The sequence below is a fragment of the Fukomys damarensis genome, unplaced genomic scaffold (assembly GCF_012274545.1).
Source record: "Fukomys damarensis isolate Sample0158 unplaced genomic scaffold, DMR_v1.0_HiC HiC_scaffold_16, whole genome shotgun sequence".
Classification (NCBI taxonomy): Eukaryota; Metazoa; Chordata; class Mammalia; order Rodentia; family Bathyergidae; genus Fukomys; species Fukomys damarensis.
This window is the reverse complement of record NW_022900928.1, coordinates 129,824,388-129,837,849: the sequence shown is the minus strand read 5'-3', so window position 1 is coordinate 129,837,849 and position 13,462 is coordinate 129,824,388. Positions and strand designations below refer to the sequence as shown.

The 13,462-nt window shown below is 53.6% G+C and overlaps 1 protein-coding gene across 1 annotated transcript; it reads left to right on the top strand.

Annotated features, from left to right (window-relative positions):
* Window positions 1–9,305: 9,305 nt before the first annotated feature.
* On the top strand, window positions 9,306–13,462 carry LOC104867421 (intestinal-type alkaline phosphatase). The gene is made up of 11 exons (XM_010631768.3): window positions 9,306–10,316; window positions 10,402–10,518; window positions 10,604–10,719; window positions 10,798–10,972; window positions 11,049–11,221; window positions 11,473–11,607; window positions 11,685–11,757; window positions 11,841–11,975; window positions 12,055–12,246; window positions 12,453–12,566; window positions 12,672–13,462. Exons 1-11 carry the CDS (start codon window positions 10,241–10,243, stop codon window positions 12,965–12,967), a joined length of 1,602 nt encoding a protein of 533 aa, XP_010630070.1. The 5' UTR covers window positions 9,306–10,240; the 3' UTR covers window positions 12,968–13,462.

Below are 13,462 nucleotides of genomic sequence, written 5' to 3'. Positions count from 1 at the left end.
TTTGGTCTGCAACCAGAATCACAGGGAGAATTGAGTTCATGAACCGTGACACCGTTGTAATAATAATGCATTTTTACAAATCTGTGTCTTAGCCAGGCAGGGTGGCGCATACCTGTAAACCCAACACTCGGGAGACGGAGGCAGGAGGATCGCTGTGAGTTCAAGACCAGCCTGTGCTACATAGTGAGTTCCAGGTCAGTCTCAACTACATGGTGACACCCTGTCTCAAAAAAAAACCAAAAAACAAATCTGTGTCTTAGCCAGGCAGGGTGGCGCATACCTGTAAACCCAACACTCGGGAGACGGAGGCAGGAGGATCGCTGTGAGTTCAAGACCAGCCTGTGCTACATAGTGAGTTCCAGGTCAGTCTCAACTACATGGTGACACCCTGTCTCAAAAAAAAACCAAAAAACAAATCTGTGTCTTTTGGACTCCTGGGGACCCCTTGGAAGTCCCAAAATTAGTTCTAGACTGAGAAGTTTAAATTTTATAATTTGATTTTGGGAGTTTGTCAAGGATATTAAAAATTTGAAATGTTTAATTAATTAGGCACATTGTGAAGTAAAAACTAAAACCAGGCACAGTGACACATGTTTGCAATCTCAGCTTCTCAGAAGTGGAGGCAGGAGGATTGCAAGTTCCAGGCCAGCCTGGGCAAACTAAAAATAAAGAGGACTAGAGATGTAGCTCAGTGGTAGAACACTTGCCTAGTATGTGTGAAGCCTGGGTTCAATACCTAGTAGTGGAAAAAAGAAAATGAAAAAAAAAAAAGGAAAGGAAAGGAAAGAAAAGAAAGAAATTTGTTTCTAGGCCTGTTACCTAAAAGCTAAAGAAAAACCTCTCATAATTTCCTGTTATGAGTGGATCACAATGAGGCACACCTACAATCCCAGCACTCTAGGAGGCTGAGGCAGGAGTTCAAATCCTGCCTGGGGAACTTAGCAAATTAGTAAGAACTTGTTTTAAAAAGTAAAATAAGAACTGGGGATGTAGCTCAACACAAAGGCCCTGGGTTCATTCTATAGTACTGGAAACAAACAAATAATCAGACAAAAAACCTTAAGTTTAATAGTCGATATTTTAGTATTTTAATACATTTAGAGATGGCCTATATATGTAACGAACATTATTTAATTTAGTATAATATGACCTTAAGATTTTTAAGTTATCTTTTAAAAGGTTTTTAAAACTAGGAAGGTCACATTTATGAATGCATATCCCATCCATATGTTTATACATTTACCTGACTTACTCGTACTTAACAACTGCACCTGAGTTGTTCTTTTTTTTTTTTTTTTTGGTACTGGGGATCGAACTTGGGTCCTTGTGCTTTTGAGGGAGGTGGCAGAACCATTGAGCTAAATCCCCAGCCCTTCATGTATGGTTTTTCGAGGTTTTTTTGTTTCTTTGTTTGTTTTTTTGAGACAGGGTCTCACTATGTATTTGAGCCTGACCTGGAATTCACTATGTATGTAGCCCAGGCTGGTCTCAAACTCACAGCGATCCTTCTGCTTCAGCCTCCCGAGTGCTGGGATTACAGGTGTGAGCCACCATGCCCAGCTCATGTTTTTTGAGGCCCAGAAGAAAGCTGGTCCAGCTATTTCTTGCGAGCATTTTCACAGCACTGGTTGCCAGGCTGCTGTCAGCTCTCTAAAGCTAAATATGTGGATATTTTGTGGATCGGAAGACAGAGCTTTTTTTTTTTCTCTTTATTAAAGTAGAGGAGTTAAAATAGTCTTATTTACTTAAGATTTCCCAAAAACACTTGAACTTTGAAAAGCACTTGTGTTCAATTTAGTTACTTTACAAGTGCTCGTTTACTTCCAAGCCAAGCTGGCAGTGTGTGCACACTGGGCACGAGTACAGGCTCAGCACCCCTGCACATCATAGGTGAGTGACGTACAGGGCAACACAGATCTTAGAGCGTTCAGGGAGGCTCTTCATTTGGCTGCTAGCTTTGCGATAGCTTTCTTTCTCAGACTACCCATCTTTTTTCTGTTTTCTCTTTTCTGGTGCTGGTGATTGAACTCAGGGCCGTGCACGTGAGGCCAGAGCATCTTTCCTCTCCCGAGTTGCGTCCCCAGCCCAGACCAGCAATCGTTCGGCCACTTGTCCCCACCCTGGCGATGGCCCAGCTGGCAACCCTCAGCTTGCACGTCCGAATGTATGACTCAGGTCACAGAGTCAGAAATTTATATCTCAGAAAAACAGAATTTAGATGTGGATGCCATTATTTGCCGAGGCAGAGGAAGGCAGAGGTAAAGGCTCAAGAAGACCAAGAGGCCAAAGTTGAGGCTTGTTGTGCAGATTTAAATGAATGTTCTTTTCTACAATAAGAATTCGTCAGCCAGGCTTGGTGGCTCACCTGTAATCCCAGCACATGTAGGCTGAGGCAGGAGGATCACTGCCAGCCTGAACTAGGTAGAGGCCCTGTTTGGGGCTCCCTCAGTAGAGGGTGGAACCATGCTCAGAGTGCTGGCTGCAGGAAGCCGTGCCTCTGTTTCCCCAGGGAGCTATGGCTGTGGGCCTCGCCCCCCATGTGGCTCAGCTGTCATCACAGCCCCGAGCCATCCTGCTGGTTTGTGGTGGGTGGGAAGCAGTCGGCAGCTGGCCTGTGGCCGGGGACAGTGGGTGGTGGAGCCGCCGGCCCTGGTGTTGCCCATGGGCGCAGAGCTGGGGACCTGGATGAGGCCCCGGTGGAGCTGGTGTCGTCGGGGACACTGGGCAGCATGTCAGGGAGGACGCTGGGGACGCAGGACTAGCCTCCCTGCCTGGAGGGCAGCCCCACCGCAGATGGTGCCCAGAGTGGGGCTGTGCATCCCAGCCACCGCCCCGGGGTCACAACAGAGGCTTCATCCCCAGCCCCAGGCCAAGCTTGCGCTGCCTGGCAGCTGGGCCCCGAAGAAGAGCTGTGACCCCGTCACTGCAGTGAGGACTCAGGTGCAGAGGTGAGGCAGGGCAGGTGTCCCACAGCCCGTGGTGTGGGCAGACAGCCCTTGTTCACTGTGAGTGACACGTGGTGTGTGTCTCATGCTGCCCAGACTCGAGGGGAAAAATCACCGGATACTGGGCGGACTGGGTGAGAACTGGCAATGTCACATGGCAGAGCGAGAAGGGAGGCCCACGACACAGTACAGGGATGGTGAACATGAAAGCGGTGACAATACCACACACTTGTGAACACTGCCAGAACCAAAATGCAGCGGCTCATGTCAACCCCCCTCCCCAACACAGGCCACGAAGGATGTGCCCAAGTGAGAGTATCCTGGTGGGCACTGGGGCTCTGGATTTGTTTCACCGGCCTAATCCTTTGGACTCTGGGGTGGCCAATAAAATGTAGCTAGACTTATCTGTTACTTAAATGCCTTTATAGATTCCACTGTGAGGACTACTGCCACTCAGCAGTGATCATTAAATGCTCTTGCCTGAAGAACACTGGGTAAGGAAATTGCTCTCTGTTTTCTACTGGACGTACATGGTGGTGTCCAGACTGCTGCTAATAATTTGTGCTGCACCTGGGTAAATCCTCTGAGTAAACTGAGACCCAAGTATACAAAATAAGAGAACAGACAGCTGGGTGGGTGACACATTCTGTAACCCCAGCACTGAGGAGGCTGAGGCAGGAGGATCTCCAGGAGTTCAGGGCTGGACTGAGGAAACCCACTCTCAAAAAACCAAAAGAAAAAAATAGCATGCATATTCCAGAAGGGAATCTTTTACTTATTCCTCAATAAAATCACTTTCTTGATTGTTATTTACACTGAGACGGGCAGAGGCAAAAAAAAAAAAAAAAGGACCAGACATTGCTGGTGGATAGAAAATAGTGTCAATGCTCTGAAAACAACTGGACAAAGTTCTTAAAAATGTCCCATGCAGTCACTACAGACCATCAATTGCAGCCCCAGACCCTTCTCTCAGGAGAGCAGGAAGATATGTGCACACGAAAACCTGCCTGGAACGTTTGGAGCAGCCGGGTTCCTAACAGCCCAGAAAGCAGCCCAGCGTCCTTCAGCGGGTGAATGGTTAACCAGGCCTTGAGACAGCCACCCAGGGAAGACGCTAGGCCAGCCTGGGTGGGTCTCCAGGGGATTATGTGGAGCAGAGTTAAGGTCAATCCCTGAAAAGTGTAGACAGCTTCATTCTGCCATGTGGCTTATTAGAAAGGGCACAGGTGGGAAGAGCAGGCACAGTTACTGGCTGCCAGGGGCTGGCGACAGCGGCCCAGGATAGGAAAAAAAAAAAAAAAAAAAGGACCAGACATTGCTGGTGGATAGAAAATAGTGTCAATGCTCTGAAAACAACTGGACAAAGTTCTTAAAAATGTCCCATGCAGTCACTACAGACCATCAATTGCAGCCCCAGACCCTTCTCTCAGGAGAGCAGGAAGATATGTGCACACGAAAACCTGCCTGGAACGTTTGGAGCAGCCGGGTTCCTAACAGCCCAGAAAGCAGCCCAGCGTCCTTCAGCGGGTGAATGGTTAACCAGGCCTTGAGACAGCCACCCAGGGAAGACGCTAGGCCAGCCTGGGTGGGTCTCCAGGGGATTATGTGGAGCAGAGTTAAGGTCAATCCCTGAAAAGTGTAGACAGCTTCATTCTGCCATGTGGCTTATTAGAAAGGGCACAGGTGGGAAGAGCAGGCACAGTTACTGGCTGCCAGGGGCTGGCGACAGCGGCCCAGGAGTGGTCGTGGGGCGGCACGGCTACACAGGCCCTCCGGGTGCAACTGTGCGGTGGCCCGGCCACGGCTGCCTCACCGGCTCTCAGGATGACACTGCACAGAGCCCGGCATGCCTGCTTATAGTCCCCGGGGACACCAGGGACACCGGGCAGCATTCCCATCACTGCTCTCTGACGCGTGCTGGGCCTGCACATGGCTCCTGTGGAGTCCTGAACCCTTTAACCTGTCACAAAAAGAAAGCAATTAATTTGATTAAGGGCCTCGCCCAGTAGCCAGCCACCCCTGACCTTTACCCAAGAATTTTCCTTTCCCAGTACAAAGAAATATTTAAGGAGGTGGAAGTTCCAATTACCCTGATGTAATCGTTACTCATCGTATGGATGCATCAAATGACCATTTTACTGCATAAATATTTATAATTAATAGACCGTTAAAATCTTTCTTGATAAACATGAGGGAAAAGAGTTTTCCTGATACAGCATGGCTACACAGAAGGTAGGGACAGCCACGGGGTGGGTAGTTAGCAAGGAGCAGGTGACCGGAGGCGATATTGTCCCCCAAATCTGCAGGACAATCAGGGGACACAGACAGGATGGAGGTGCAGGACCCAAGAAGGCTCTGCCCGAGGTCACCCAGGAGAGGGTAAGGGGAGGCGCAGGATGGGCAGATGACAGCGGCGAGCTGAGGTGCCCTGGGACTCCGAGCCAGGCCTGTAGCTCATGTGGGGAGGGGGCCCAAGTAAAAAGGAAGGCTGCTGGCCAGGCGTGGTGGCACACACCTGGATCCTCAGATACTCAGGAGGCTGAGGCAGGAGAATCACAAGTTTGAGGCCATCACGGGCAGCTTAGCAAGATCATCTCTAAATAAATAAAAAAGGATTGAAGATGGAGCTCAGTACTTCCTTGGCTCCATCCCCAGTAGTGAAAAACGAACCACAGGAGGAGGCTGCCGAGGATGGGATGTGCTGGAGAACTTGGAGGCAAGGTTTTGTTCTGAAAATTTTTTGAATGGTGGCTTAAAAATGCATGACATAAAATTCACTGTCCCTGCTCTTTTCTTTTTTGGTTCTGGGGATCAAACTCCAGTCGTTGCACTTGCAAGGCAGGTGGTGGCACCACTGAGCTAAATCCCCAGCTCCCACCATCCCCACTCTTAATCATGCAATCTTGTGGCATTAAGGGCATGCACACTGTTGGGCCACCAATTCCCAGAATTTGTTTTATCTCATAAAACTGGGGACCTGTACGTAGCAAACAATTCCCACTTCTGTCTTCCCCGAGCCCCTAGACACCAGCATCCCATCCCATTCTGTCTCTAGAAACCTGACTACTAGTGACTTCTACGTGGAGGACTGGATGGTTGTCTATATGTGACCGCTCGATTTCAGGTACATAATGACTTTAAATTCATTCTTTCTGGCCCAGTCAGGATCCCCTACGTTTCTTTCTATTTTTTGTTTTGTTTTATTTTTGGCACCAGGGATCGAACTCAGGACCTTGTTCTTGCCAGGCAGGTGGAGCACCACTGAGCTACGTCCCCGGCCTCCCACCTTTCTAAAGGCCGAACGCTAATGTTGTGTGCAGGGACCGCACTGTGTACGTTCGTTCGTCCATCCAAAGACACCTGGGCATCAGCCCATTCCCGCTGTGATAACAGAACAGCTGGAGGTGGTGTTAAGGGATAAAGCAAAGAGGTCTGTTTAGCTCCCAGACTCGGAAGTTCAAGGCCTTGGTGCTCACCTCTGCCAGTCTGGCTGGCTGTGTCATTGTGGTGCCTCGGGGCAGGAGCGAGTTGATCCCAAGCGAGACAGGACCCGGAAGTGGAGGGGGAGGGGCCTCGCTCCCTCAGTACCCCCGGCTCTCCCAGGCCTACCTGGGGTCTCAGAGAGCTGTAACGGCCCCTTCTAGTGGCACATCCTCAAATGACAGAGTCACCTCCCCTGGGGTCCCACCACCTCCCACCTCGTTACCACGCTAGGGACCAAGTTGACGACACGGGAATATCTGGGAACACAAACCATTTCCTAACCATAGCTTCGGCTGCTCGGATAGTGTGAATCGTGCTGCTCTGAGCCTGGCTCCGGGATCTGAGTCCGCACTTGCTATGGTTGACATCCAGTTGTCCCTCCAAAGCCTGCTGTGCTCACAGGAGGGGCCTTCAAAAGTTGACTGAACCCTGGGGTGCTATCATTAAGTGTTATGTCAGAGGCGGGGCCGGAAGAGGCGGGTCACTGGGGCGTGGCTTGGACGGCTGTGTCCTTTTCCCTGGCTCCTCCCTTCAAATTCTGCCTCCCGGCTGGGAGGAAGCCAGCAGCTCTCCATCAGGCCCTTCACCATTCCTTCCTGCCTTGGAGCCAGCCAGCTATGGACTAAAAATGTAAGAAAAAACAAACTGCTCCTTTTAGTCGTGGGTGCCGGGTGTTACGTCTCAGCAATGGGAGAGTGAAAGTGACTAAGACAGATTTTGTGTGACTAAGGTAGATTTTGGTACACAGAGAGGGGCCGTTGCTGTGACGCTACTCGATCGTGTGGCTCAGAAGCCTTTGGGACTGGTTTGCAGGAGTTTGGAGAGGCTTGGAGATGACTGGCTGGAGAAAGAGCTCTAGAACGCTGTAGGCTGAGCTTGGTGGGAGACTCTGGTCTGCGCTCAGAGGACCAGAAAGCTGATAGAAATGCAAGTGGTAAAGACCAGGCTCAGGAGGTTTTAAGTTAGGAAGAAGGTCGCATATGTTACACCCTGGCAGTTGGACTCCAGGCCATGTGTGTTATGCTCTGGCAGAAAATCTGTCTACATTTTGCTCATGTCCTAAGACTTTTTGGGAGACAAAAATTAAGTGCATTGGATCAATTAATCTGGTGGAGGACATTTCAAAGCAGCCCAATGTTCAAACCATGGCATGGATATGGCTGGCTGATTTTAGTGAGATTTACATTGAGAAACCAGAGGAAAAAGCCCATTCAAAAAGTTTTCAGTTAGCTGACTGTGGTGGCAGAGGCCTGGAATTCCAGCACTCAGGAGGCGGAGGCAAGAGGATTGCCCAGAGTTTGAGGCCATATAGTTTGAGCCATACAGTGAGTTTAAGGCTAGCTCAGACTATATATTGAGATCCTGTCTAAAAACAAATAAAAAAGTTGTCAGTTTTACCAGAAAGGAAAGGCTGGCAAAGTTGAAGCAGAGGAAAGCCTGGTTGTTGAAACAATTGGCATTAAAAAGAAGCCAAATACTTACAACAGGACAATAGGAGAGTTGTTTTGAGGGCATTTGAGGAATCAGTAAGACTCCACTCTTTGAAGATTAAGAGGTGCAAAAATGAGATTTTGTTTGAGAAGAGAGCCCCAGAACAGCCCTGGGAGTGTGGGTGGAGGAGAAGGGCTGCCTAGAGAGTCGGTTCCTCAGGATTCAGCTTGCAGTACTCAGCCATCCACACACTCAGGGCTATTACAGCCATGGTTGAAGAACCCAGCTATTGCTTGAGTTGGTGGCAGACTTTGGTGTCAGCCATATAGTGTTGTTTTTACAGGCTTGGAGCATTTAAGAGTGGGTGGGTTGGGGAAGCTTCCACCCAGATTTCAGAAGAAGGCCTGAGAGCCCAAGTAGTGTGCCCTTGAGGGGGCAGTGCATGAAGATCTGAGAGTGAAGCTGAAAATGCAGAGGAGACCCCAGAAGACGCAGCTGCTGGGAGAGTGGATCATCTACGGATTAAAGCAGCAGGCAGTAAGCATAGCCACCCAAGAGGGAGGCCATGAGAGCTACAACTGGCGATGCCACAGTAGTGGGGCCACTCGTATCCTTGGGTGCTGGACACGGAACTACAGGATTTAATATTTTCCCTGCAGGGTTTCAGTCTTCCTTTGATCTGATTCCTTTCTATCTCCTGTATCTCATTTAGGAAAGGGAATGTTTACCCTGCCATTGTATGTTGGAAGTGTTTAACTTTCTTTTTATTTTTACAAGAGTTCACGGCTAAGAGTCTACCTTAAGTGTCAGAAGCGACTTTGGACTTTTCACTGGTGCTGGAACTGTTAAAACTTCAGTGACTCTTAGAGATGGTGTGAATGTATTTTTTATAAGGAGAGGCACAAGAGCCTTTTGGGGACCAGGGACAGAATGTTATGGCTTAAATCTAGATGTCTGTCCCCTCAAAGCCTCTTTCACACATAGGCAGGCCTTTAGAAAGCCCAGTGAATCAGCCGGGCATGGTGGCACACGCCTGTAATCCTAGCACTTGGGAGGCTAAGACAGGAAGATCACTGTGAATTCGAGACCAGTCTGGGCTGCATAGTGAGTTCCAGGTCAGTCTCAACTACATAGTGAGACCCTGTCTCAAAAAACCAAAAAAAAAACCAAGTTAGTGATCCATGGGGGCTGGACAGCTGAATGTGCTGTTAGAAGGTGGGGCCTGATTGGAAGAAGTGGGCACTGGGGGTGTGGCTTGGAAGGGGATCCCTCCTCTCCCCAGATCCTCCCTTTGAGCTCTGCTGCCGCTGCTGAGAGGTGAGCATCTCTCCCCTGCCAGGCCCTTCTACCGTGCCTTCTTGCCTTGGAGCTGGCCACCCACGGACTGAAAGTGTGAGACAAAATAAACCTTCCTTCCTTCAAGTATCAGGTGTCGGGAATTTTGTCCCAGTGATCAGAAGGTGATGCAGTGTTTCTAATCCCTTTGGATGTACATTCCATAGAGGGATTGTTAGATTGCAGAAATACTTTTTAACACACACCCCCGAGCTAAAGAAATTCTTGGCTTCTTATCAGACACTAACCCTGGGGATGGCCTGGGATTCACCCCTAGGCCCCATCTACAGGCCCAATGGGAATGGGATGCAACCCTATTGACACAAGCCTTCTGGGCACGCTGAAAGATCCCGCTCATAGTGGGCTGTCCCAAGGCACTGGCCCCATGTTTGCCTGCTTGCTGCAAGCATGAGTGAACACACACACACACACATACACACACACACACACACACACACACACACGAGGCAGGCACACTGCAGACACAGACGTGACCACACCAGCCCCACCAATTCGCACACAATCATCCCTCTGGGCCCACATTCCTAGACAAACCACCTGCCCCTGCCAAGCCTGCTGAGAAGACACTTGGCTACCAGGACTTCCAAGTAACTTTACCTGCACCTGCCTCTCCTATCTGGAGCTTCTGGCCTCTTGAGGCCAAACCCTAGACTCAGGCTGTGACCTGAGAGCCTTGCTACCTCCAGCACTCAGGACAGAGCCTGGCCCTGCCACTCTGCTCTCTAGGATGGAAAAGGCTACCCAGCCAAGGGCAGTGGCCCCTGCTCCCTGACCCTCCCGAGGGGGATGCCATGGCCATGCTGAGCTGGCTGTCTGCAGATCCTTCCCGTACTCTTCTGGCCTTACCCTGACCCTTGCCTTGAGCTCACAGGGCAGTGGCAGCTCAGAGTGGCTGCCTGGAGCAAGGGGAGGGACACAAGAGGACTTTTACAGCCAGGAGCAAAGTCCTCCTTACACAAGTAGAGCTGCGTGAGCAGGAGTTGGTCCTCTGCTGTCCCAGCCCCGCACACAACACCACCCCAGACATGCAGGGAGCCCAGGCGCTTCTGCTGCTGCTGCTGCTGGCCCTGATGCTACGGCCGACCCACGGCATCATCCCAGGTAATGCGGCTCCCCAAACCCCCCACCAAGGGCCTGTCCAGCCCCCAGCCCCAGGCTGACCCAGCCCCCACTCTCCCCTGGCCAGTGGACGAGGAGAACCCGGCCTTCTGGAACCAAAAAGCAAACGAGGCCCTGACGGCTGCTAAGAAGCTGCAGCCCATTCAGACGGCAGCCAAGAACCTCATCCTCTTCCTGGGGGACGGTGAGTGTGCAGGGCCGGTGCCCTCTCCACCTGGCACCCAGGGCCCCGCCGACTCCAGGCCGGCCTGACGGGTTCTGTCCCTCAGGGATGGGGGTGCCCACGGTGACCGCCACCAGGATCCTGAAGGGGCAGATGCAGGGCCAGCCTGGGCCAGAGACTCCACTGGCCATGGATCAGTTCCCGTACCTGGCGCTGTCCAAGGTGAGCGGGGCTGCGGAGAGGCCGGACTGTACAGCTGAACTCTGCCTGGCGCACAGCTGAGGCTGTCTCTGTCTGCAGACGTACAACGTGGACAGACAGGTGCCAGATAGTGCGGGCACAGCCACGGCCTACCTGTGCGGGGTCAAAGGCAACTACCAGACCATCGGCCTGAGCGCGGCTGCCCGTGCCAAGCAGTGCAACACAACTCAGGGCAACGAGGTCCTCTCCGTGATGCACCGGGCCAAGAAAGCAGGTGTGATGGGCTGGGGCCGGGACTGGAGTTTGCCACAATATCCCAGGACATGCACTGAGCCCTCCTCCTCCCTCAGGGAAGTCTGTGGGAATTGTGACCACCACCAGGGCCCAGCACGCCTCACCGGCCGGCACCTACGCACACACTGTGAACCGCAACTGGTACTCGGACGCTGACATGCCCGCCTCAGCGCGCCAGGAGGGCTGCCGGGACATCGCCACGCAGCTCGTCTTCAACGTGGACATTGACGTGAGCTCAAAGGGCGGGAGGGCTGGAAGGCAGGGTGCACCCCGCACTGGCCAAAGTCCCAGGTGTCCTGCGCGTCCTGCAGCTCAGCCCTGCAGCTCGCCAGGGTCTCTGGGAGCTGTGGCAGCGGCCAATGGAGAAGGCCCCACCCAGCGCAGGCCCTGGCACAGCCGGGAGGGGACGTAGGGATGCAGGGAGGACGGGAAAGGCGGCCCTGCAGCCCCAGGCCCTCAGGTCCTTGGCTCTGACCGCAGGTGATCCTGGGCGGGGGCCGGAAATACATGTTCCCCAGCGGGACCCCAGACCCTGAGTACCCAGATGATGCGAACTCAACGGGAGTCAGGCTGGACGGGAAGAACCTGGTGCAGGAGTGGCTGTTGAAACACCAGGTGACGGGTGCACCGGGCAGAATGTGGGGCCGGGGATGCGGGGCTGGGCAGGGGCTGAGGCCTGGCTGTCCCCGCAGGGCTCTCGGTACGTGTGGAACCGCGCAGAGCTCCTGCAGGCGTCCCGGGACCCCTCGGTAACATATCTCATGGGTAAGACCCTCCCGCCCTGCAGGTGTGTGCCGTGACCCCTGTGTGCCCCACCTGGCAGTCACCCTGGGTCCCTTGTCCCTCAGGCCTCTTTGAGCCCGTGGACATGAAATACGAGATCTACCGAGACCCTGAGCTGGACCCCTCCCTGGCGGAGATGACAGAGGCAGCCGTGCGCGTGCTGAGCAGGAACCCCGACGGCTTCTACCTCTTCGTGGAGGGTGAGGGGGCGCCTGGGGCACACAGGCCGGGAGGGGCGTCGGAAATGGAGCAGGCGGCAGCTTTCCCCGCTTCCCGCAGGGGGCCGCATCGACCACGGCCACCATGAGGGCAGTGCTTATCTTGCCCTGACTGATGCGGTTGCGTTCGACTCTGCCATCGACAAGGCGGGCCAGTTCACCCGCGAGCAGGACACCCTGACCCTCGTCACTGCGGACCACTCCCACGTCTTCACGTTTGGGGGCTACACCCTGCGGGGGACCTCCATCTTCGGTAGGCCTGGGACTGCTGCTGTTGATTACAAGGGTCTGTGTGAGCCTCAGTTTCTCTATCCATCCGAGGGGCACACTGGTTATAGTGTTGCTTGGAGCAGATCTTGGGAAGGTCCAGCCCAGGACCAGACCCAAGGTGAGGGTGTGTGGCGGATATGCGCCTCCCAGTGTGGTCAGTGACCCCTATGCGCCCCTCTCCCCCTGCAGGGCTGGCCCCCTCATTGGCCTCAGACTTAAAAAACTACACCTCCATCCTGTATGGAAACGGTCCCGGCTACCCAGCCACCTCCCCCAGGCCGAATGTCAGCGACAGTGAGATCGGTGAGTGATACCAGGTTCCCTTCCCTGGCGGAAGCCGGAGGACAGACTGGAAGCAGGAGGCGGTGGCCCTCCTGGAGAGGCCTGCTGACTGCCATGTCCCTTCAGGTGACCCCAAGTACCGGCAGCAGGCGGCCGTGCCCTTGTCCTCTGAGACCCACGGCGGTGAGGACGTGGCAGTGTTCGCGCGTGGCCCGCAGGCGCACCTCATGCACGGCGTGCAGGAGCAGAGCTATGTTGCGCACCTCATGGCCTTCGCCGGCTGCCTGGAGCCCTACACCACCTGCGGCCTGCCGCCGCCCGCCTGGACCTCCTCGCGTGCTGGCCGGGACGCTGCACTGCCTTCGGTGCCGCTGTTGGCCGGGACCCTGTTGCTCCTGCTGGGGCTGATTCCTGGGCCCTGACTGATTTCTGGCCAGCTCCCCTGGAGGGCTCCCCACACCCTCACCACCCCGGTCCAGACGGCGCCAAGCTGAACTGCAACCCACACCTCGTGTGCTCAGACCTCTGTCACAGGCACCCCACTTCTCGCAGACCCCTCCTCCTGCGTGGGCCCTGACCTGGCCTCAGAGCAGCTTGTCCTCCTCACCCCGGGCTGTGCCTCCATGGGAGCTCACCCCCCATACTCATCCAATGGCCACACTGCACCGTGTCCAGGACAGCTCCGGGACTGCGCCTTCAGACAGTGCCAGCACCCCAGGAGAGGGTTTAGACCGGTCACCCTGCACTCACCTGCAGCATGGGACCAGTGGGCATTGGCCCAGGGGGTTCCCACTAGGCTGGCCTTGACTCTGACTCACCTTGGTGAGCTGGCACCAGACAGATTAAGAACCAGGATTCCTTGCTCTGCTGGGCCGCCATTCTCCTGGAGACAAAACAATAATAAAAAGAACCGTGAG